The sequence below is a fragment of the Caloenas nicobarica genome, chromosome 19 (assembly GCF_036013445.1).
Source record: "Caloenas nicobarica isolate bCalNic1 chromosome 19, bCalNic1.hap1, whole genome shotgun sequence".
Classification (NCBI taxonomy): domain Eukaryota; kingdom Metazoa; phylum Chordata; class Aves; order Columbiformes; family Columbidae; genus Caloenas; species Caloenas nicobarica.
The window spans coordinates 1,007,995-1,032,211 of record NC_088263.1 but is presented as its reverse complement, the minus strand read 5'-3'; the positions used below and the strand labels follow the sequence as shown (position 1 = coordinate 1,032,211).

The following is a 24,217-nucleotide window of genomic DNA, read 5'->3' as shown; positions in this document are numbered from 1 at the left end:
GGGGCACCATCAGGGCTCTTGGCAGGACACCAGGGCAGGAATATGAATCTCAAGGAGATTCCTTCAATAAAGGAGAATAAGCAAGTCCTGGCTGCACATCTGGGCCAAGCTGTGGTGCAGAAACAGGTGAGGGTGAGGAGTTCAGCCTGGCACTGCAGGGAGATGCTCGTCTCCCTTTCTGCACCCCACATCAGCTCTCTGCAGATCCCCACTGCCGCCGAGGGCAGTGGTGAGCCCCGGGGCCACATGGCTGGGACCATGCAGGGTGACCAGCTGCCCCACGCCCCCTCAGCACCCCCCAGCCAGGCCGGCTGCCCCGCTGGCCGCGGTCTGAAGGTCACGCTGCTGCGCAGTGGGGACAGCGCAGAGTCCGGGATCCTGCGGGTGCATTGGGGTTCAGCGGCACTCCAGAGCCACCAGCCATGATGATGTGGGGTCTCCTTGCCCTCTTCCTCTTCACTGTGGCCAGCGGAACCCCCATCGGGGACCAGGATGAGGATATCCAAGTGCAGGAGAATTTTGAGGCTGAGCGGGTAACAGCGGCTTGCGGTTCCTTCACTCTGGGGGCAGAAGGGATGGGGGAAGGCTTTAATTCATTTTCCTCCAGAAAGGAGGGAGGTATTACCCTTGCCCACATCAGGCTGTGCAGGACAAGCATTGACAGCGTGGCACTTCCCGGGTGCTGGTTGGGGGGTGGCTTCACCCCACACCTTGGCAGGGCAGCTGCAGCCTGAGCAGCTGGGGCAGGTGAATCCCATGAGACATCTGTTGATCTGCCCAGCCTAAGAGGTGTGGGCAGGGCCCGCAGGCATCCCCACAAAGAAGGATTTCTGTGGGATGCAGAGTGCCTGGGAGATCTCCCGCACGCAGCTCTGTCCCTGCCAGGCTCTGCACAGCCCCACACATGTGTTTGGGTCTGGGCTCCCCTTGGGCACATGGGGGGATGTCAGTCTGACACCCCCAGCCCTGCCTGGTGGTCAGGGGACCCAGGAAAACCCTGCTCGATGTTGATCCGCTTCCCAAAGCCTGCAGCAGCTCTGACCCTGGCACTCTGCACCATCACCCTGCGGTTGCTCTCTTGGCCATGAATATTTCAGCTCTGCAGAAAACCAGATGTCTCACTCTAGTGGAGAGGGCTCATGGCAGAGACGTTCCTTTCTTCTACCCCCAGATGTATGGGAAGTGGTACGACATCGCTGTTGGCACGACCTGCAAATGGATGAAGAACTACAAGGAGAAGTTCAGCATGGGCACGTTGGTGCTGGGCCCTGGCCTCAGCGCTGACCAGATCAGCACTGCCAGCACCAGGCTGCGGTACGGGTGCTGCCACGGATGCTTGAGCCTCCCCTAAAGCCACCCCAGCCAGGGCCGCTATGTGTCCCAAGGGCTGGGACAAGACATGGGGGTTGCTTGCTCTGGCTGGCATCAGAGCCATGAGGAGGGGCTGGACTGTGCTTAAATACCCAATGCCTTGGGCAGGGGATTTCGGGGGTTCCATGCCATGGCTTCGGTGCCCCAGAGCTGATTTTCATGCAGTAACCAGAAAAAATGATCACTCCAAGCAGCTGTTTTTCTCCTCCCTCCAGGCAAGGTGACTGCAAGCTCATTGCAGGAGAGTACCAGAAAACCAGCACCCCCGGCAAATACACCTACTATAACCCCAGTAAGTTGGGCTCACTGCCAACCCGCCTGGCCCCGAGAGCTGCGACGTGGCTGGGTGACGGGAACCAGTGCTGGGCACAGCTGCAGCTGGGGAAGGGTTCAGGAAAGCAAGGTTCAGAAGCCACTCCACAGTTTGACTCATTTCCAGTCAAAGTCTGGAGTTAAGCTGAGGGAAAGGGGCTGTTTCAGCACTGTCCCTGCATATGCACAGGACTATGACTTGGTCCAGCAGATCCCTCCTGTCCCCAAAGTCTCAAGCGGGGGCAGGCAGCCACCAGCCACGTTTCCAGAGCATTGGTGGTATCTCAGTTGTCCACTACTCTTGGCTTCCAATCCCCTTGACTAAGAAGAAGCTGGTGAGCCTAAAGGTAGTGGGAATTGTATCAGAGTCTCCCTCCTGAAAATCAACTGTTTTCTTGAATTAGCTGCCTGATTTCAGCCCCCAGCTCAGGCTGCCTTACACTGCCCCATTTCTCCCTGGGGGGCAGGAATGATGTCCCCTGTGTCTCTGTCTCACCCAGAATGGGATGTATCTATCCAGTCCTACGTGCTCCGCACCAACTATGAAGAATACGCTGTCATTCTGATGAAGAAGAAAAGTAGTTTTGGCCCAAGCACCACCCTGAAGCTGTACGGTATGTCCGGCTATGGCACTTGTGGGCGAGCAGGCTCTGGTGTGGGCCAGTGCAGCTCAGAAACACTCCCCAAGGTCCCCTTGGCCTTGAGGGACCTGACCATGGTGCTTTGGACCAGTTCATCTTGGGCACTGCAGTGGGTGAGTCGTATGGCTCAGCTCAGCGCCACATCACACAATGAACATCCAAACCAGCCCATTGTTTGGGGTGAAGGTGGCAAGATCTGCTTGGAAGAATCCCAGGCCCTGAAGTGGCAGGAGATGCTGTCTTTCAGGATTGAGAAACATTAAAACCACTTTGTCCAAGCCCTTGGTCAAGGCTGGTCAAGAATACCAAAGGAGAGGTTGGGTAGGACCAGAAGGCTGCAGTTGCCTGAGCTCTGCAGGCTGGTCAGTGGTTGGGGGGCTGCATGCAGACCCCCTCCCACACCAACCCTGCTCACAGCCCATTCCCTTGCCCAGGGAGGAGTCCGGAGCTGCGGGAGGACCTCATCGAGTCTTTCCAGCAACTGGCTCTAGAGCTGGGCATCCCCGAAGACTCCATCTTCATCCTGGCCAACAGAGGTAACGCACACAGCTCTCCTCCTGCCTGTCTCCCTGGCGTGTCAGGGCACTGGGGCTGCTCCATCCTGGTGTGCGAGGCTGGGGAAAAAGGGGGACAGTCAGGATGGATGGAGGAGAGGCAAAGACTTTACTAGGATGGAATGGGAAGGAGAGAAGGCCATGTATCAGTCAGGTTTCCACCAGCTTCCAGACGGTGGGGTCCTTACTGCTCTGTCAGGTCAATGCACCCCAGAATGCTGTGCTGGGACGAGGGTGCAGGGCACTTACGACTGCTCCCCATGACTGGGTGCTCCCAGGAGCTGAGGAGCTCCTTGCTCAGCCTGGGGTTCAGAAGGTGCTAGCGTGATGGATGTGGGTGTGGGGATTTTAGGGTGATGCTCCTGTAAGTGGGAGGTGGAAAGCAGCAAGAGGGAAAGAACATTGGGTTGAAACTGTGAGGGTGTCCCCTTCCCCAAGGTCCCATGTGTGCATGGTGCAGGACCACGGTGAGATGAGTCTGTTAGGACACCTCCCCTCTCATGTTGCTGATTTTCTCTCCTGTCATCTGGGCCAGGTGAATGCATCCCCCAGGAGACGGCAACTGCCCCCTCGGTGAGTGGTCCAGCCGGGAACTCCTGAGAGGGATCAAGGCTGGGGACATCCCGTCCAAGCCAAACCTACTGGAAAGCTGGTGTCTGGGGACCAGGCTCTGCGGGCAGGACGCAGAGCCGATGGAGATGCCCTGACTGCCCAGGGAGATGCTCTTTCATCTCCACCGATGGGTTTTGCCTGTAAGGATGGGGGCACAGGCAGGTGCAGGCTGCAGGATGAGTGTCCCAGGGGCTAGGTGGGCACCAGGGCTCGTTTCCAAGTAGAAGGCAGCAGCCCTTTCCTACTCAGATTTTTTCACAGGGTGAAAGTTGCCACATGTGGAGTCTGGTGTCTCCTTGCTCCCTGCCTGTGGGTACCCCAGACAGCGCGTGGACCCCTCCTTCAGGGATGGGAGGCAGCTCAGCACCCCACTGACCCTTCAGCTGCAGACACTCAGCACCTCCTGATCTCACATGGTTGAGTTTAGAAGGATTTTCAATAGGGAATGGGACTTTCATAGGAGAAACAACCCAGTTGACTTGAGAGCAGGTAACACACCACCTTGCATCAGCAAGGGCAGAGACATGTCCCCAGCACAGGCCTTGACTGGGGAACTTTGGGTGTCTTTATCCAACGTATATGATCCTGTCACCCACCTGGGATGAGCAGAGGGCTGGGAAGGAATCACAGCCTTTTGACCCAAGAGGAATGACTGGAGAACCGAGGAGGGTTGGAACGTGCATGGGCTGCAGCACCCAACAGAGCTGCCCCCGACATAGCCCATCCTGGGGGCAGCAGGGGCTCAAGGGGAGCTGAGCACCATGGTGGGGAGTGACGGGGCAAGCAGCGGGTCCCACAGGCAGGGGCTGAGGGCAGCTCGGTGCTTCCTTTCCCGTGCAGAGGGCGCGGAGAGCAGTCCTGCCCCCTGAGGAGGGCTCGGCCGCGGGACCCCTGCCCCCTTACATCGGCAATAAGGAAGGTAGGTCCCAGGGGAGGGGGCTGCATGGGTGTTCCCCTGAGCCGCATCCCCCTTTGCCTGCGACAGCCCGCGCCTCGCTCGCCTGCAGACTCGTGTCGGCTGAGCCGGGACCCTGGGCCCTGCAGTGGGATGCTCTCCCGCTTCTTCTACAACTCCTCCTCCATGGCCTGCGAAACCTTCCTCTACGGCGGCTGTCTGGGCAACGGCAACAACTTCTACTCGGAGAAGGAGTGCCTGCAGGCGTGCCGGACAGAGGGTGAGTAGGGCCGCCACGAGATGTCCCTCCGGGGCGTGGGCACAGGAGGTGCCTTTGCAGAGGCATCAGAGCGGATCTGAGCGTGGCCTCAAACCCCACGTGTCCAGCATCCCCGTGGGTGGGGAGGAGCTCTGAAGCCCCTGTCCTCAGAGCAGCCCCTCTCCCTGCAGCTGCCTGCAGGCTGCCCATCGTCCAGGGTCCCTGCCAGAAGCTGGTGACGCGCTGGGCCTTCGACGCTGCTCAGGGCAAGTGCATCACGTTCAGCTATGGAGGCTGCAAGGGCAACGGGAACCAGTTCTATTCGGAGAAGGAGTGCAAGGAGTACTGCGGGGCTCCTCCACTGGCAGGTACCCCCACCCTGCCCGCACCCTGCCTGCACCGTGCTGTGCTGGGGCAGCCGGGATTGCAGCCTGCACCATCTCCTGTCCTGCTCTGGGCTGGGGCTGGGTGTGCTGGGTCTGCCTGGGGTTGGGACCGGGCGGTCCTGGATCTGGGGTGAGTTCAGGATGGGTCTGTCCTGGGTCCGGGATAAGTCTTGTATAGGTCTGTCCTGTGTCTGAATGGTTCTGGGTTTGTCCTGAATCTGGATGAGTCTAGGACAGGCCTATCCTGGGTCTGGGTTAAGTCTTGTGTAGGTCTGTCCCAGGTCTGGAATGGCTCTGGAATGGGTCTGTTCTGGATGTGGGATAAGTCCGGGCTAGTCCTGTCTCGGGTCTGGAATGTCCCTGGGATGGGCCTGTCCTGGGTGTGGATAGGTCCAGGATGGGTCTATTCTCGGTCTGCGATAAGCCTGGAATGGGTTTGTCATGGGTCCAGGAGGGGTCTGGGATGGGTTTGTGTTGTGCTTGGAATGAGTCTGTCCTGGGTCAGGTGATGGGATGGACCAAGGAGTATGGCCATTAATCTACAGACAGTATGGCCCGGGGGGACTGTATAGGCTGCAGATGTACTGAGGCCAGGACTCAACTTCAAAGTCCCTCTTGATAAAAGGGGGAATGGCCCCGAGCAGGCTGGGGTGCAGTGGGGAGCAGTGGATGTGACAGCCCCCAGGCAGGGGATGCCAGTGTGGAAAGATGTGTGTGGGGGGATGGGGACCCTGACAATGAATAAGGACCAAACAGGGGTCCCCACCGGGGGGGTACCCTCTGTGTGACACCTGCCAGACCCTCCAGCTCCAGTCAGTGCAGGGGTTTCCATATTGAACCTCTGTGGGAAACACACTTTGCCCTTGGGACAGATGGACAAGAAGGTTTTCAGGAGTGTGGCAGGGGAAATCTCTCCATACAGAGGGGTGAGCTTGGGGGTGTTCAGGCACAGCCAGCCCTGAGCGAGCCTGGTCTCGGGAGGTGGGAACTGGGGGTTCATGATGCCCCCACGGATGGGAGATGGGGCCAGAGTAATGTGTCTTAAAGCAAAGCTCATCTTTTAGTATCCTGTCACCAATATAAAGTGCATTAATGCCACCGCAGTGAGTGGTGGGACATGAAGTGACATCCCAGGACAGCATGGGGTGTGTGGAGGGTCCAGACAGCTTCCTCCCATCACTGACAGCAGGGACAAAGCGGGAAGCATCAGCCATCGCCGTCTGTCTGTGGGGTGAGGAGGAGGTCTGTCCATCACCCCGTGCCTCTCTCTGCTTGCAGAGGATGAGCAGTTTCTGCATCTGTCAAACTGACGTGGGCGGAGGACGAGCTGCCAGCACCCAGCACCGGGACCTGGCCGGAGGGTGCTGGCAGCTGCCGGTGCCAGCACAGGAGGTGCCTCCAGCAGTAAATGTCTCTGATGTGACCAATGAGCCCAGTGTCCGTCCTCAAGCTGGTGGGGAGCGGGGTGGGTGTCCAAGAGGGGCAGGGGATGCTGTGGGGTCCTCACTGGCTTCCCTGATGTGATGTCCATCCCACTTCGTGGGGCTACCGGGTGCTTCCCACTGAGTCTCTGTCCCTGTCCCAGCCCCACTGCCCACATAGGGCTGGGGTGGCCAAGGGGGGCACCGAGGGGCTCAGGGTGTCCCGAGGGGTGGGGTTTGGGCCCCCATTTCCCAGGGGTCGGTGGGGGGCAGCTGGGAGGGGGGCAGCAGTGGGAAATGGGTGCCTGCTCCTTCCTGAAGGTGAACAGCTGCTGCATCGACGTTGTACTGGGAAGGGCATGGTGGGACCTGGGGAACCCCGTCATGGGCCAGGACAAGGATAATGGGGAGGGATGACGATCACAGGGGGTTACAGCAAGGGGTTATGGGCTGCCAGAGGGGACCCTGAGGGGTCACAGGAGAGGGCTGTGGGGTTTAGGGGTCTATGGCGGGTCACAGCAGGGAATTAGGGATGTTACAGTGGGTCCCAGGGGGATTATTGGTTGTCACAGGAGGGAATTACGGGGTTGTGAGGATCACAGGGGGAAAACGGGGGCATTGCAGGAGGGGGTTACAGAGGTTATGGGGGTCCCAGAAGAGGAATGCAGGGCTTGCGGGGGGTGGGTATGAGCGTTCCAGGAAAGGATTACAAGGGTTATGGGGGCACAGGTGGGCTATGGGGGTCCCAGGAGAGGACTGGGAGTGTCTGGGGGGGTCCCAGGAGGGGATTACAAGGGTTACGGGGGTCACGGCTTGGGGGGCTACGAAGCTCACAGGAAGGGACTGCAGGGGCCTGGGGGGGTCACAGAGCTCTGGGGGTCCCACGAGGGGATGACGGGGGTTACGGGGTCACCCGCCGGGGGGGTCACGAGGGCCCCTGGCGTCGCGTCCCGGCCCCGCTGGCCCCTGCCGGCCGCCGTAGCGGCGCCGCGCGCGGCCCGTCCCCCGGCGGCGGCGGAAGAGGCAAGATGGCGGCGGCGGCGCGAGCCCCGCGCTCCCCGCGCCCGGCCCGGAGCGCCGCCCGGCGGGGCTGAGCGGCCCCGGCCCCGCGCTGCCGGCAGCAGCCCCTCAGCCCTGCGCCGCCCCGGGCCATGCCCGGTTAGCGGCCCCGGCACACGGCGGGGCCCCGGCTGAGCCCCCCCCTCCCCTCCCTGCCGCGGCGGGCCGGGCCGAGCCCGCGCATCCCGCCCTGCCCAGCCCGGGAGGCCCCTCATGGCCGGAGCGGCCCCGGCCGTGCCCTGACTGACCCGCGCCCCGAGCCGTGCCCGCCCTGTGCCCCCCGGGCCGCCCCGCAGCCGCAGCCCGGTGCCCGGCGGTGGGGGCGAGCGGGACCACAAAGATGTTCTCGGCCCTGAAGAAGCTGGTGGGCTCGGAGCAGCCCCCGGGCAGAGACAAGAACATCCCCGCGGGGCTGCAGTCCATGAACCAGGCTCTGCAGCGGCGGTTCGCCAAGGGAGTGCAGTACAACAGTGAGTGGGAGCCCAGGGCCGGGGGGGCTGTGGGGGCTGAGCCGCGTCCGTCCGTCCGTCCGTCCGTCTGTCTGCTGCCCAGAGACCTGGTGGGACCGGGGGATGGAGACGGAAACGCTTTCGTTGTGCGTGGCGGTGCCTGTGCCGGTGTTCGCCCAAAGCCAAGTTTGCAATTAAATGTTAGAGCTTGGGGAAGCGTGGGAGGAGTGAGGGTTGGGAAACTTTTATCTTCCTGTGCGGGACTCGGGAACCTGTGGTGCAGCCGTGTCCCCACTCAGCACACGTCCCGGGCGGCTGCTGCTTTCTGCTGACGGGAGCTCAAGACAGAGTTCCTTGTAAATCAGTTTTTGTCAGTCAAAGCATCAAGAGAGTAACTCCCCTGAGCGTGGGGGTGACCTTCCCTGCAGCCCAGGATAATGGTATTTGTAATTAAGCTTTAGTGGTTATATGATAAGGGTCTTTTGAAAAGCTCTGCCCTGTCAGGCTTTAATAAAAGGTGAGTGGTGTGCCCTTGGTACATAATTTCATTCAGACTGTATGTTTCTGCAACTGATACGTTTGCTCTTTTCTCAGGGAACGTTTTCAGAATTTATTTCCTTTTGATGTTGAGGCTTAGGATCATGTTTTTCCCTTGAAGCTCAGTAAAGGTGATTTCTAATGTAATGTTTCAGGAGGGCACTACAAGTATGTGAAATACATCCCAAAGTAACAATTGTGAGATGGAAGCAGTAATTATGTCGTCCTTGCTGAAAACAGAGATGGTGCCAGAGAGCGCTGCAAGGATCAGCTCGTCTGCATGGGTCCGGGCAGGCGGGGAAGTCAGATTGCAGCAGGCCGAGAGACTGGCAGTTTGCAAAGAGACTGATTCGTAAATGTGGCACTGGATAATATCTGGAAAGACACATGTATTGTAGAAATAGAGCTCATATTGGATCTTCCTCTGAAACAGAATGTGAAGGCAGAGGTTTGCACATTGGGGTTTGAGGCTTTTTTTGCTTTGTTTGGAATTATCACTGTTGACAGTGCTTTTGAACGGATGTTTTGAAGTTCTCTGTTTTACTAGGGAGAACATTTGGTGCCTTTATCCACAGCACATCTGTTAGATATGCCAGTAGTGCTTAATTTTAAAAATCAGTGTCTTAGCAAGCAGTCATGAATGTGAACAGAAGCACAGTGCTATTGTTGAGAGACTTCCAGTGAAAAACGGAGTGAGGATGGAACTGTTGTGCCTCAGAATGCAGCACTGCATCCTTAAACACGCGCCTGGAGATCTCGGGAGAGACCACGGATCTGTGCAGAGGCTTCACGCGGCCCACAGACCAGAACACATCCACCCGCTTCCCTGGTACACGGTTGAGATCAGGTACCTAATACCAGCCTGTGAGTTATGTAAGAGAAAGGAGTTGACTTCTCAGACAGTGAACGTTTGTGCTGCAGGCAGTAACGGATCAGCTGCATCCTGCTGGCACAGCAGTTGATGGGGATGACTCTTCGTTACATGTCAACTAACTGCATCGTCGACAAACCTGTGTGGATGTGTACCTGCTCCCATTCACACAGCAAGGCCACCAACTGTAGCTTTGCTGCTTTTTGTCTTGTTGCTGAAAGCCTTGGGAAAGCTTTTTGGTTTGTCCCTCTTTTACCAGGATTTGTGTTCTAGTTACTGCTTTCGTATCTGGAACAGAACTGCAGCTTTCTGTCACTGCCTTAAGGGAAGCTTTCCAGTCTCCATAGTAACTCTTCCCAGGATTGCTGTTAGATAATATTTATAGGAGATACAGGCAGGCTGACGAAAAGGCTTCGAAGTGCCCTGCATGGCCCCGGTGCTGGGTGGATGGGACGGGTTCCAGCACGGTGGTTATAATGGTCTTGGTGGAAGCGGGGCTGTGAAGGAATGTCATTACAAGAGGCATTGCTCAGGAGGGAGAGCTGCAGATCCTGTGCATTGCCAATGCATGTTTCTTAGCAAACACATGACATTCAGCAGAGGAGTGCAAAGTGTGTTTGGTAGCCGCCTTTACACACACAGATCTGTCAGGCTCCTCTGTTCCTCTGGAGTTGCCTAAACCTAAACCAAAGGGCGTTGTGATGACTGGTTTTACAGAAATGTTTCCTTGCTTTCACCGTCTGTTACCAATCATGAGCTGAAGCTTGTTTCGTTCCCAGCTGTACATTTAGTGTGTGAGAATGCCTCAGGTTGCTTGCTGATAAAGTGGGCAGCACGTGGCTGGGACATGGGCCTTATCACCTGGCTCTTGGTGCCTCTGCGGGGCCCAGGACCCGCCGTGCTGCACCAGCCTTCACAGCCCTCACGTATGTTTTGTACCCAAACAGCCCCCTGGTTTGAGGTGATATTGAAGATCATGTGTTTTAATGGCCCTGAGGATTACAGGCACTGGGTGGCATCCACCTCTGAGTTGAACCAAAATTATTTGCACTGACAGTGTCGCTCCCACTTGGTTCAGTTTTGGAAAGGAAGAGCGTTACAGGGTGGGCAGGTTTAGATTTCTGGTGAGAGCAAAGGCTGGTGTTAGCCCTCAGCAGCAGCCACTTCCTCTGCGGGGGACACCCTCTTTCAAAACAAAAGCATTTTCATACTGCATTCCCAGCACGCACCCCCCTTATTTGTTCTCTTTCTCATCCATACGGAGCTCTTCTGTTTTATGTACCACAGCCCAAATAACACCAGCGTACCCCAAGTGCTATGGAAGGCACGGAGGTAAAGATGTGTCGGTCTGTACCATGTTTGTGGTGGCTTGGATGATTATGAGAGCTCATGGTTCCCTGTGTGGGAAACTAAATTTCGGAAAAACTTACTGGTTTGGGTTTTTCTGTGTTTTATTTTTTCCCGCTCGCAATAGCTTTAATGTGGACCAGGCCTGCTGCGTCACCACGTGGAGAGCTCGTGCTGGCCCAGGCAGGGTAGCACAGACCAGAGCGAGTGAGGTTGGTGCAGAGAGGAGCAGGTGGATCTCATTCCTTGGGAAGCAGTGCCACAAATTCCAGAAGGAGGTACCAGCACCAGGTGACTCAAACGTGAAAGTTTGTGTGAAGCAATGTTGGCCAAACAGTTTTGGCGGGGTTACCCTGGCAAGAGGATTCCCTGGGAGTTATCCACTGGTGACAGGAGCAAAACACATGGAAGTGCTAAAGGTCCAGATCCATCCTTCCCGTTTCCCAGAACACGGTACAGCTTCTGCTCTGGGCTTCGCTCCCAACGCTGTGTCTGGCGTACCCACACCTGACAGCCCCAGCGCTGTGCCTGGAGCACAGTTCGCTCTCCCGAGAGCTGCCCGCCTGCCGTGAACATCCCACTGCTCAAATACCAAAGTCAGTAGCTCCAAGAATTCCCCCCAGTCCCTCCTCTTATTACTTTTCTGTCTAAAATGTGCTTTAAAAGACAAAACTTAATTAATACCATGTATCCTTTTGTATTGTATTGTAATCACTCCTTTGTGTTGTTTTAGAGTAGTAGTTTCCAGACTCTGATGTAGTCCTGTGAAGTATTTTCATTCTGCACTACTCCCAAAAGAAAGGCTTCCCCTCTTCATGCTGCTTCCCACCTTCTCTCGTTTTCTCCTCGGGCTGACACGGGTGTTTGTGTAACAGGTGGCAAACCTGCTCTGTCCGCTGTCTGTCCTGTTCCTGGAGGTGTGCCGGGGTGTCTGCAGATCCAGTGCGCTTCTTTTGGCAGCAGAACCAGCTTAAAGCATTTGAGTTGCAGCCTTATAGTCACAGTCCCGAAGACCTTAATGAGGACAAGGTTGTGACCCTTCATATCTGGTTTATAAGCATCTTTGCTGCAGGTTTGAGTTCCTTCGTTGCTGCAGTGTTCTGGAGGAGCACATGCAGAGCTGGGAGTTTCAGATTTCTAGTTCCGAGTTGGTGTGAGACCTGCTCTCTGGGCCTTTTTCTTCACTGATCTGCTTCCATTTCCTCATCTGGAGAATGGAAATCCCTGTTTTTCCTGATGCAGTGACAATATGAATAAAGTGGTTTGTTGAGCTTTTTCCTCGTGTCTAGATCTATCCCCATCCCTGCCCTTCTTCCCACAGGTGATTCTCCTGTCTTTGCTACAAACCTTTGCCTGTTTGCAGTAAGTATTGGTTCAACTTAGAATCAAAATAAGGCAGCAGTTGTTCCAGTCCCGTAGGTACCAGTACAAACCTCCCCTGTAGTTACTGTCCTGTTTCCCCGTTCAGCCGCAGCCCCGGCCTGTGCTGCACCTCCCTGGCTGTGCCTGGGGCTCGCTCAGCTCCTCCTGTCCTGCACATGCCTGTCACTGAGCAGACCTGCCCCAGCCAAAGGCCCAAATACAGATTTTGTTTTGCTAAAAAATGACTTACATCACCTGCCTTCTTCTTGTTCTGTTTTTAAAGACTTTTTCTTTCTTCAGGAAGACAAGTCAGTGAAAACCCATGCACTGTGTAGGAGGAAAGAGATCCTGACATGGAGAGCGCTGGAGCCAGAAAGGGCCCTTGTACCTGTTCAGACTGAGCATGTGGTGCCACAAGGACCCTCCACTGGTTAAACGGGAGCTGCTGGTGTGGGGGTGATCAGGTTCCACTCCAGCCGTGCCCCCCATGTGCTGCTCCTACAGCTCATGCAGCTGGGCACTTGAGCTAGAGAAGAAAACTGAAAATGCAGAATTTGGGGGTTAGTTTTCAGCCAGTTCAGTTCCTTGATCTCACTCAATATGTAGCTGCACAAATAACGCTGTTGGCACTAGGAAAGTCCAAAGAGAGTTAAGATTTGCCCCTTCTGGGGAGAGCTCGCAGTCCAGTTTTCTGGGAGCGATCCTGAAAGTGCACCTTGAGAGCAGCGTAACTAAGGCAGGGTCTATTTGTCCCTCAAAACTCACTGTTTCATTCTCTCATGCTGCACTTCATGGGGGAATATGAATTTTAAAAGGACTTTCTGCAGTAGGCAGTGAGACCGTTGAGAAGGGTTTGGGTTTTAACGGGGACAAATGGCATGTCATTCTGCCTGTGCCATGGGCTTGCTGCATTAATTCAGAAATATCAAAGGAATTCTCCGTTGATTGTTTCATCATCTGTAAGTGGGAAACAGAATCACACACAGAGCGACAGGAAACATGGGAAACGGTTTGTTGTCTCTGCAGAGATGCTCTGGGACCTGTAAGTGAAGTCAGCCTATACATACTATGTTCATTTTTGCCTTTATTATTCTTTTGCTGTTTTAATAAGTAACTTTGTAGAAGAACAAACAGCAGTACCTCCCAGTCTGCAACAACAAACGCACAGTGGAACCACAGCACAAAATTTCACCAGACAAAACTCTCCCACAGAATACGTGTATGTTGTCTGTTTTACCTTCAAGCTTACCTCTTAAACTTTTCTCTGAAATGCCTGCAATAACTGCTGAGTTACAACAGAAGGCAGCCCTCAGTCTCGGGTTTCCTTGCCCAAATGATGATGCACAACCTAATGCTAATCACCTGAATCTGCCATTAGGTGTCCCTGAGTGGCCCATTTTGTAGGGGATAATAGCTTCTATTCAAAATGCAAGCATAAAAATTCCGTTCAAGTCAGCTTATGTTTCTCAATAACCTTGTGGAATTGAAAAAAAAAATCCCATAATGTAACAGAAAATTTAAATAACTGTTTTCAGAGAGAACAAGTTAACATTAGGGTTAACTCTGGAAAGTTCATGATATTAATTACTACAGAAATTACTTTGCCAGGTCGTGTACAGTTTATGATATTTTGGACACTTCTTGGGAGGGTTTGGATGAATTTCTGCCGTGACTTTCCTTGCTGTGGGTGCATGCGAGCGCAGGCGCGTGGTGCTGGCCCAGCTGGTGGTGCTGGTCGGTAGTGAAGCTCTTGTGCCTTCACTCGAGGCTGCAGTTTCTGAGAATGCCAAGTGCCGTCAGCACCGCCCTGCCTAAAACCCACCGAGGGCTGGCTCAGTGCTGGGACTGTCCCTCCGACACACGCAGGGCCCACAGAGACTCAGTTTCTCTTGGTTTTATTTCACTGTTGTTTAAGTGAATTTATCTCCACCAAAGGAGGTGCTTGTTTTGGTTCAACTTAGCTTGTTTCTAATGCATGTAAGATAGACTGATTTGTATTTAATTTGAATCAAACCGTGGCCATCAACAGAGGCAGTTTGGTTAATTTATCAGAGGCACTTTACGATAGACCCATGTGAACATAAACTACCTTGTCCCTGCCAAGAGTTGTCTCCCCGTGGCCATCTGCGCTGTGAGCTGGAGCAGCTGAAGAGCAACACACTGTCCTCTGCTTCCCCTGGAAATGAGGATGCTGCCCCGGTGTAAGAAAGTTGGGAATAACGGAGAGCCTAACTCTGCGGTGCTGTCCACCAGAAGCTGCCTCTCGGCTCTCCCAGCACCATTCCGGAGAACAGTTTCACCAGTGCCGGGGTTCAGTCACCCCGCTGTGGGACGCAGGAGCAGCAGCTCTGAACACAGGACCCTGCCCCATGGGCTGGGCTGAGAGCGTGGGGGGCAGGGGGTGTGGGGAGTGAGCAGGGGGCTGAGGGGAGACCTTCTGAACTCTGAACTGCCTGAAAGGAGCTTGGAGCCAGGGAGGGTCGGGCTCTGCTCCCCAGGAACAAGCGCCAGGACCAGAGGAAACGGCCTCAAGTTGCACCAGGGGAGGTTGAGGTTGGATCTTGGGAACAATTTCTTCCCCAAAGGGCTGTGGGGCATTGGAACAGGCTGCCCAGGGCAGTGGGGGAGTCACCATCCCTGGAGGGGCTGAACAGATGCAGATGAGGTTCTCAGGGACATGGGGTGGTGGTGGACTTGGTGGTGTGTTGGACTCAATAATCTGAAAGGTCCTTTTCAACATAAATGATTCTATGATTCTGTTTTTTCAAGGAATGAGACGTGTTCAAGGAGAAATAGGGATGATAAAGGAGGTGATTGAAGGAGAAGTCTGGCGGAAAAGGCGAGGAAAGGAGGGGAGTACGGCGGGGTAGAAGTGAGCACTGGGCAGAGGCAGAGGCGGGAGGGTGAAGGAGCAGAGCCTTGGCTTGCTGAAGTTGTGCAGATTCTGAAGATTCAATCTCGATCTTGGTTCTTTCTGCTGAGCTAGTGTGAGTAGCTGAATAAACACTAATTGTAATGACTGAGGCTCATTTTTAACGAACCCCATCATGCCTGTGTAATATGGGAGAGCTAATTGCATCTGAATAATGCTTGCAAAAAGTTAACATGCTTTTCACAGCATTCTTCGATTTGTTTTTAATCATCTTTATTTGTCTGCTTGCTCTTTTCCCCAGTGAAAATTGTCATCCGAGGGGACAGGAACACCGGGAAAACCACACTCTGGCACCGACTGCAGGGAAAGAAATTCATTGAGGAATATATTCCAACTCAGGAGATCCAAGTCACCAGCATCCACTGGAATTATAAAAGTAAGATGGAAGAGGGTGGAGGGAGTGACAGTCATGGGATAGTGCCTTGGGGATAGAAATTCCACTGCGGCCTCATCTGCTTCTTTATTCTGTTGTCTGCTTGGGAGAGAAAACGGTCTCTCATCACTCTTGTTATTTTAATTTATTATTTACAGTTTCTCAGTCATGTTCTGGATAACTTAACTCAGAAACTATATAAGTGCTAAAGAATAGGTTTTGGAAGCTGCAATTCAAGGAACGTGTTTGATAGGTGATCCAAAAGATTTGAAATATTTGTGATATGCTTGACTTGTTAATGACAGGTTTATTATGGCAATCTGTCTCCGAGGCTAACCCTGCTTTTGGTGTTACTGTGGTGCAAAGAAGTGAATAACATGGTGGAAACTAGTTTTTCACTGGTTAAAATATGAAGAGCATCCTGTACCTGGTGAAGGTGACGTTTTAAAAATTATTGTAGTACTAATAACTAGATGGACTTACTGAACCACAGAAGTATGTTATCAGTAGGTTTCTTTAGTGCTTGTTAGAGTCTGAGAGATGAGGTGTGAGATTTTTTTATTTTCCTTATCTGCTCTGACAGTATAAAGGAGCTGTGAAAGCCCTGGATCTCACCTGGAAAAGACACTGCAGGCATTGAAATTGCATAAGGCTACAATTCAACAGTTCATTAAGTCCAGCTTTCAGGTTCCTGATAAAAAATGCAACAGCTTCATGGGGTGAACTACTGATTCAGTATGAACTCGCTCTGTAAGACTGATTTTGCTTTAAGAAAAGGTCAGCAGTTAGTTTGCCATTGTCAGACATCGCCCATCTGCACCACTCTGACCTTGTGTTGAATCAGGTCCCCTCTGTCTCCTCGCAGCTGGAAAAAAAAAAAAAACATACAGTTTGGGTAAACACCAAATCGGGTGCTTCATCTAATTCACCAATCGCATTTGTATTGCTGGATGATCCTGCGATGCGCAAGTCTTGTGCTGCCGATCACAGAGTCACGGGATGTGTTCACCACCATCTGCCTCGGGCTGGTGTCCTCAGTCTCTGCTGGCTTCAGCTCTGGACAGGCTTCCACCTGAGCCAGCTCTCTCTTGACAAAGGTTGAAAAGGTTTATAAGGATGGGTGGTTGTGATTTGCCTTGGATGTGCGAGAGAAACAGGTCATTCTTGCTCAGTGCGACTGGAGGTTTTCTCTCATTCAGCATCTGATGTTGAGCTAAGCCTGGTGTTACAGCTTTTCTGATGCTTTCACAGAGGACTCTCCATGTGACCATGAGGCAAAGGTGCACCTGTTGGCTTCTGCATTTCTTCATAAAGTATCTTTATTTTGGGTACCATCTTCCTGATGTTCTGCCTATCCAACTGGCCCAAGGCATTGACAGATCTGCGGTATTCATGCAGTGGTGTTCCCCATCTGCAGCAAAACCTCTAGCGTGTCGTATTACAGCTGTGGCATGGTTCCCTCACACTCCTCTTCCTCTCAGAATATAACATATGGGTTATTCATGTGTCAACATGGAGCGTACAAGTTGTTTGGAGGATGGAAACTATCTCCAAAATGAAACTTGAATGCTTCGGCCTGACCAGACTTAGATCAGAACAAGAAATTAAATACCTCTTTCTTAGATATCCAAGTCTGAAGAGTGCCCTTAATGTTAATTGTGGCTTTCTGCAATATCATAGGTAAAAACGTCAGAGTTCGTTTCCTCTCTAATCAGCGTAGGTAATACAAGTGCTGTTTGTAAATTCAGCCTGGGAGCCTGGCATTTGATTTCTAACAGGCTTATCCGTACCTAATTGCTTTTGTATACGTGAACAGATATACAGACTGCATGTATACAGGCTTTTGTATATATGCAAAAAGTTGTTTGGAGAAAGGTCCAGTCACCTTGTGTGTTTCTGTGTATTGTAGGGACTGTATTTTCTCTTATTGAGCTGAGGCTTAGGCACTGTTTCAACGTGGATGGAAAACAGCTATGCATCAGCCTGGCTTTTGCTGGTGGGGTAACTACAGGTGGATTCGTTACTTCTAGTGCTTAGTTCTAACACTTCTGTGATACATTTTTGTAGAGCTTGCTGGTTAGAGTTGACAGCAATGTGTGCATATGGTGATAGACTTTCCTCAAGGTGAAGTGTTACCAAGCTAGTTGAAATATCTGGAAAGCTGCACGTGAAATGGTGCCTTGCATTTGTGTTTCTTTTTCGTTGTAAAACACTTTAGTATTTTCTTAGTAATAATTTCCATCCATATAGGAAATTCTCCATTGACCTTATTAAAAATTGTTTTAAAAAATAACCTCCTTTTTTAAAACCATGGTAAGGTACATTTCCTGCTGTGAAAACTTTCCATCTGAGTTGGGTGATGTGGGCACTCTGAGAAATTGGCTCAGATCTCATTACCGCCCTGTTGGCTGAGTTAATCTGTAGAGGAAAAATAAAGTTTGTTTTTCCTGTGATCATACTCTCAAGCTACCTTGAATAAACATTATGAGGTAGCTGGCAGCAAATATTTACGGATGTTAATTAGATCGCTGTCAAATATTGAGTGATTCTTACATTGTTTGGTATTGGAAGATTCACATTTTAAATGTGGAACATACCACCTTGTTATGTGTTCAGAAATTTTATGCTGGAGGAATTAATAAAGGTAGAGGAATCATTTGTACTCAGAATGAACAAAATTACTTTTCTGTGTCAATTGTCTCTGTAATGGATATTTCTAATTTTTGGGTCCAAGTAAGGAGTTACCATTCCTGACCCTAATGAATGTTCTTTTAGATTATGCTAGTCACGAATTTTATTCTCTGTTTGGCAGTCTCAGAAGGAGGGTCTGAAATAAAAACAGGCAAATCCTTTTGTTCAAATCCTTTGTGTGGTTTGTAGCTGGGTGTGAGGAACGGCAGAGCCGCTCTGCTCTGCAGGACCTGGGATCTGAACCACAGGAAGTAAATCGTGTAATTGCATGAGAGTAAGTATGTCTGAGGGCCTGTGAATTCCTGGTGATGAACCCACCCATAAAGCAACGATTCTTTATTTAAATGAGCTTTCTTGCAGTTGGAGTCTTCTCACACCTCTGGGAAAGCAAAGTCTTAGTGTGGCACTGGCTGCAGAGCACTCAGCCAAATAGCAACTGAGTACAGATCTTTTGAGTGGTTTGTGCTAATCCAAGTTGGAGTTAAAAGGATGAATTGGCACTCTTTTTGCTGTGACGCGCCTTCCAAAGCTGTTAAGGTGAAACGTGGCTGTGTGTGAGTCATACCAAAGCCAGCACAGCAACACTAAAGTAATTATCCTCTTGTCTGTTCAGGATAATCAGGAATGAAGCTGGTGATGAAAAGGAAGAACTTCCTGGCTACGAGCCAGCAGGAGCACTGATGCTAACAGGAAAAAAAAACATGTGGAAAAATGGTTTTCTTGGATCTCATGTGGTCAACTAATTGTGAAATTCTGTGCTTCCCCTCAGACAGGTTGGTGTAGAGCAGGTCTGCCTGGGTCAATGGCTCAACTCCTCAAGTCCTTGGTCCCTGGCAGCCAAGAGGGCCCCGTGTCCTGGTGCACCCAGCACAGCACGGCCAGCCGGGCAGGGAGGGGATTGTCCCGCTCTGCTCTGCGCTGGGGCATTCACTGTGTGCAGGGCCGGGCACACAGGAGAAAAAGGAGATAAAGCTACTGGAGAGTGTCCAGAGGAGGGACAGCAAGTTGGGGAAGGGGTTGGAGGGGAAGCCGTGTGAGGAGCGGCTGAAGTCCCTGGGTTTGTTCAGCTGGAGCAGAGGAGACTGAGGGCAGAGCTCATGGGGCTGCAGCTCCAGCAGGGGAGCAGGAGGGGCAGGGCTGAGCTCTTCTCTCTGGGACAGGGACAGAACCCAGGGAATGGCAGAAGATGTGCCAGGGGAGGGTCAGCTGGACATGAGGAAAAGGTTCTTCACCCAGAGGTGCTGGACACTGGGACAGGCTCCCCAGGGAGGTGTCCCGGCCCCAACCTGACAGTGTTCAAGAAGAGACTGGACAATGTCCTCAGACACACAGTGTGACCTGTGGGGTGTCCTGTGCAGAGACAGGAGTTGGAACCGATGATCCTTGTGGGCTCCTTCCAGCTCAGGACATTCAATGATATTCTGTGATATTCTCCGTGGACACCCCTTGTTAATGCTGGGAAGAACCAGCAGCCTTCGGGGCTCCTCCGGTGCCCCTGCGGAGTTTGCCATCTGAGAAAGGAAAATATCTCCTGTCCTTTTACAGAAAGTCTTGACTGTTGAAAGCGCCAGGACTGACTTTGCACATCTGTCCGTCCCCTTGTCCCTCAGGGGCAGCAGCAGCGGTGCTGGTCCCAGCTGCAGGATGTGGATTTAGGGCAGACCCGCTGTAGCTGGTCCCAGCACACCCTGAATGGACCATGGACTGGAGCAGCCCATGGCGCAGGGAGCGCCGGCTGTGCCAGTGCCTGGTGTCAGCACAATCACAGAACCACTTCATTTGGAAAAGACCTTTATGATCATTGCGTCCAACCATTCAGCTGGCCGGCCAGAAGCTCGATGCCAGGCGGGTGAGTCATGGGGAGCGGTTGGACGTCAGTCTGGCTTGACAGTTTGAGCAGAGTTTTAAAGGCTTCAGGCTGCTGTACGCCTGCTGTGCTTTCAGTCCTGGGATGCACAAGTCCCTCTGCAATTCTTTATTGCAACTACAAATCCCAGTTCATAGCCCTACAGTGGACACTCTTGTTCAGCCTGACGTGGCTATAACTCACCTTTCTTGTTCTAAAATTTTGTGAGAGGGAGTGATCCTGCTACATTGCATCCCTTTAGGATGCTTTCCATGTATCCTCACACATTCCCATGTCATGGGGGGACTATTGTCCACTTAGGGACACACTTAATAACTTAGTCTATTGGCCTCTGGAAATCACTGTCTGTAGTCTTGGGCATTTACTACCTCTCTGAGCAACCTGGGCCAGTGTTTCACCACTCTTACTGTAAAAAAATTCTTCCTCATGTCCAGCCTGGAAAAAACAGGGCTGCTTCCCCAAGCTGGTCCAACTGCTGTGCAAAACCACCAAAGCAGACAGAGACTCCAGAGAAGGTTTGGGACCAGCAGGATGCTCTTTCCCAGCATGGACCACAAACCTGGGAGAAGCCACAGACCCACTGATCGGTCCAGAGCTCCCCTGGGAAGGGATGGGCTGTAGCTGCATTTTAGCAGAACCATCTTGGGATGTGGGGAACGTGGAAGCAAACCTTGCATGGCAGCACATGCCGAGCAGCACAGCGAAAATAAAAATGAGACAAAGCTCAAGGGAGATTAAAAGCAGAGGGGGGAAATCCCAACCCATAAAACATCAACGTGGGATTAAACTTGGGAAAGTCAGAGCTAATGCAGAGGGAAGGGAGAGGGGAGGATGGGGTTGTCCAGCCCCAGATGTCTGGGAGCAAAGGAACGTTTCTGAAGTTCAACCCAGTTCAAAGATCAGCACTTGTTGTCTGCCGTACACCTGCTGTGCTTTCAGTCCCATCTGAGCCTGGGATGCACAAGTCCCCTGTTTGCCCTGGGCCCTGCTGGCAAAGGGGAAGATAAGCAGGAGTTGCTGGGAGGAAAAACAGACGGTGATTTTGCTTCATGCGTAAATGTAAAAAAGGATCATTCTCCAGAAGCAGAGGATCAAAGTTTTCCTTTATTTATAATCGGTCTTTACAATATTTTGAAACATTTATGTTAAGCCAAGAGTGAATTCTATAGAGGAAATGTTTCCTGCTTTGACAATACTGCTCAGCTGAATTCTCATGCCATCCTATGAGATTATTTTCTCCTCTGAGACATTATCCTCCTGTTCCATTGCTTTACATTGAGAGCTGCTCCAAGTATAGGCTTTTGCTTTGTAGCCTATAGCATTTCCAAAAAGCAGCTGTCTTGGAACAACTTCATGAAGTTGTTGATTTGGATTCTGCTTTGATTTGAAGACTGCTGATTTGGATTCAACAGAAACATCTAAGCTGCCCGTCCCTCGTGCCATCGGAGAGTGAAGCTGCCAGCAGTGGTGTCTTTGGAGCTACAATTTGGGTTGTCTTGCTTCAGGTTTTAGCAACTCAAATATATGTTGCTGCTTACAATTTACTGATCCTGCAGCTTGTTAGGAAGCAAAATTGCTAGTAATATCTTATTTTTCACAAAACACGACTTGAAATTTGCAGAGAGAATGGATTTCTGTATCCACAGTCTGCACTGTTCATCACATTTACACGAATATGCTATTAGTAAGGTTGATCTTTCTTAAATGTGTATATTGATTTTTTTGCAGTTGTATGCCTAGCTTGCAGGCCAGTCTTTACTATCTGAATTAAATGTATGTATTTTTTAAAAGAATATGGAAACCTTTGTATGTTATGAAAAGAATCTACACAAAATATTTATAACATGCTTCAAATCTGACATAAAAGATCAAGGAAATCTCGCTATCACTTAAGTGAATAAGAGTCTTTAAGAGACAGCACAGTTTTGGTGCACAATTTGGACCTTCAGCAGCCTTCTTGTTATGTTTGAGGGGTTTTTCAACTCACGAATTACCTTTCTTTTGATGTTCACCTGCTACTTTGGCAATGTTGGCTTTGGCTCTCTGGTGAGTGTTGGTCATTTTACTGAAACACTTTTCTAACATGTTGTGTTCTTGTTCTGCTTTCAGCCACTGACGATATTGTTAAAGTTGAAGTGTGGGATGTAGTTGACAAAGGTAAGATTTATCACTTTCTAATGGAGACTCATGGTTCTTTCTCAATTTTAATTAAAAACTTACATGGAATTCAGAAATACATACTTCTACTTTAGGAAAATGTCTGTATTTACTTTTATCAAGTGCATGGATGTTACTTTCTGAAAAAATGTGGAAAGGAGAGAGGAGTCTCCTGTGCTGGAGCCCACTATTTGGAATCTGCACTTCAGATCAAATCCAATGTTCAGAAACAGTTGTTTCATGCGCTCTGTGACAGGTGAAATAATCTGCTGCTTAGAGTATTAAGATTCTCTGAGCTTTATTCTAAACTTCACCTTCTCTCCTTTATAGTTTTATATATGTTTAGACAGCTACTGAGTTCTTTATTCTGTTTATAAAAGCTCTTGCCAAGCTGTGTTTGTGAAGGAATGCTATTGTTAAATTGATAAAATGTTATCTGCAGTGAATAATGTATGCAGGAGGGAAGGATAAAAGAGAAGCCAATTACTTAAATTCACCTAGGACAGAAAATACAATGTGTTAAATCCAAAATCTTTTTTAAATGCTTAGCCAAGGAAAGTATTATGATGTGTAAATAGTTTTTCATTAGTTTTCCATTTTTGTCAGAGTATAAAGTTCTGTTTTATAACAAATAAAAGCAAACCCTGGAACCATATGTGAAGACGGGATCTGGATGAGGTAGAACCTGTTCCTGGAAGGAGTTGGGGTTCAGGTGTAAATCTCAGCAGCCTGTTCCGTAGCCCCAGATGCAAACACTGTTTGGCTTTTACGAGGCGTTTTGTACCAGCCATGCTCCTCCTTTAAAGTGCGAGTATGATCAGGAAACCAATTTTACAAGTGAGGATCTCTTGCTCTGTGGGCCCTGCTCCTTGTTTGTGTCTTTCTGTTGGTCAGATCTGTTGACCACCGTCATCGAAACTTCAGACTTTCCTGCTTTGGCTGCTGCTGCTTTTCCTGCAGCCTCAGCTGCCGCCCTGCTGCTCCACCTGTGCAACTTCATGGGCGTTAACACCGAAAAATAAGAAGATAAGTACAATAGGAAGTGGGAAAAGGACAAATGTAATTCTTCATGTTAGCTAAATTGTATTTAAAATAGTAAAAAAGAAAAGGTCACTAAGATAGCAACACTAGTTCAGCTGCATAATGGAGCCTTTAGGTTAAATATGACTCAGTAACTTGAACTGAAAATCCTGGGGACTTCACCTTTTTATTCTTTTAAACTCCAGTTTCACAGTGTAGACAAAACCTTACTTAGGTCAGAGTTACTGCTGAAGTCAGTCTGATTACAGTTTGGCTTTCAGACCCTGGGATAACATGTGCAAGGCTGGAATCTGAGCAAAACATCTGTTTTCTCGCTGCCTTGCAACTTTGGTATGAATAGATAGGCAGTTAATTTGAGAATCATGTGGTTCCAGCATTTATTTCTGTGAATAGCTTCTCTGGGCAGAGTCGTCTTCTCAACTAGAGACTTGTCATTTTTTTGTGTGGCGAAATGGATTGGGTTTGGTATCTGCAGATGTTGATAACAGCTCTTCTGATACTGCTTTCATTTCTGACAGTGGAGCATGTGTTAGAAATCTCAAGGGGCTCTCTTCCCTCCGCTTTATATTCTTTTGAAATAAAGCCTGCTTTGTTAAAATCCCCACTTATGGACCACAGATATGTATTTTTTATGTAATCATATGTACTTAATGCAGTGTAAAAATTCAGATAATCATGATGTAACAAAATCAAGTCATTTCCCATTGCCATAGCATTGTGGATCCTTGATAATTACAACTTTAGGAAAATGTGCAAGTTAACCATTAGGAACTTGCTCATATCTAACTTTCATCTTAATGTTATCTCATGACGTTTCTGTTCTTCCTTCCGTATGCTTAGGACAAAAAATCCTCCTGCGTGATGCTTTTGGTGAGAGCAACTCTAGTCTAGACTGTAGCCATCGAGTAGTGAAGTGTCCAGTGGTGCTGCAGCACAGCGCTTACAAGACCTGATCCTCCTGTTTTCTTTCCTACAAGATCCCAGCCATGTGCACATTTAGAGTTGTGCAGAATGCTGCGTTTATCAGGCTGGATTTGAAACTGCCAAAAATGAACGTGCATTTCTGAACATATATTTGAA

General features: G+C 50.7%; 2 protein-coding genes across 3 annotated transcripts in view; both read left to right on the top strand.

The window, feature by feature from the left end:
- Positions 1 to 406: 406 nt before the first annotated feature.
- Positions 407 to 6,446, top strand: AMBP (alpha-1-microglobulin/bikunin precursor). The gene is made up of 10 exons (XM_065648733.1): positions 407 to 533; positions 1,172 to 1,314; positions 1,587 to 1,663; positions 2,184 to 2,297; positions 2,759 to 2,860; positions 3,414 to 3,451; positions 4,331 to 4,409; positions 4,498 to 4,665; positions 4,836 to 5,012; positions 6,309 to 6,446. The coding sequence occupies exons 1-10, from the start codon at positions 423 to 425 to the stop codon at positions 6,338 to 6,340; spliced, it is 1,041 nt and encodes a 346-aa protein (XP_065504805.1). The 5' UTR covers positions 407 to 422; the 3' UTR covers positions 6,341 to 6,446.
- A 1,027-nt stretch (positions 6,447 to 7,473) lies between these two features.
- RABL6 (RAB, member RAS oncogene family like 6) overlaps positions 7,474 to 24,217 on the top strand; it is a 60,684-nt gene continuing 43,940 nt past the window's right edge. For both annotated transcript variants that reach the window (XM_065648274.1, XM_065648275.1), the window contains exons 1-3: positions 7,474 to 7,980; positions 15,250 to 15,384; positions 22,049 to 22,096. In XM_065648274.1, the coding sequence (XP_065504346.1) occupies positions 7,851 to 7,980; positions 15,250 to 15,384; positions 22,049 to 22,096 (313 nt within the window). In that variant the 5' untranslated portion in view covers positions 7,474 to 7,850. The remainder of the gene's footprint in view (positions 7,981 to 15,249; positions 15,385 to 22,048; positions 22,097 to 24,217) is intronic.

Bases quoted from the DNA above. Each gene is read 5' to 3' on its own strand.
- AMBP (XM_065648733.1), top strand. From the start codon at position 423: ATGATGATGTGGGGTCTCCTTGCCCTCTTCCTCTTCACTGTGGCCAGC. The intron at 1,315-1,586 runs GTACGGGTGCTG...TCCTCCCTCCAG, and splicing joins ACTGCCAGCACCAGGCTGCG to GCAAGGTGACTGCAAGCTCA. The intron at 3,452-4,330 runs GTGAGTGGTCCA...TTTCCCGTGCAG, and splicing joins AGACGGCAACTGCCCCCTCG to AGGGCGCGGAGAGCAGTCCT.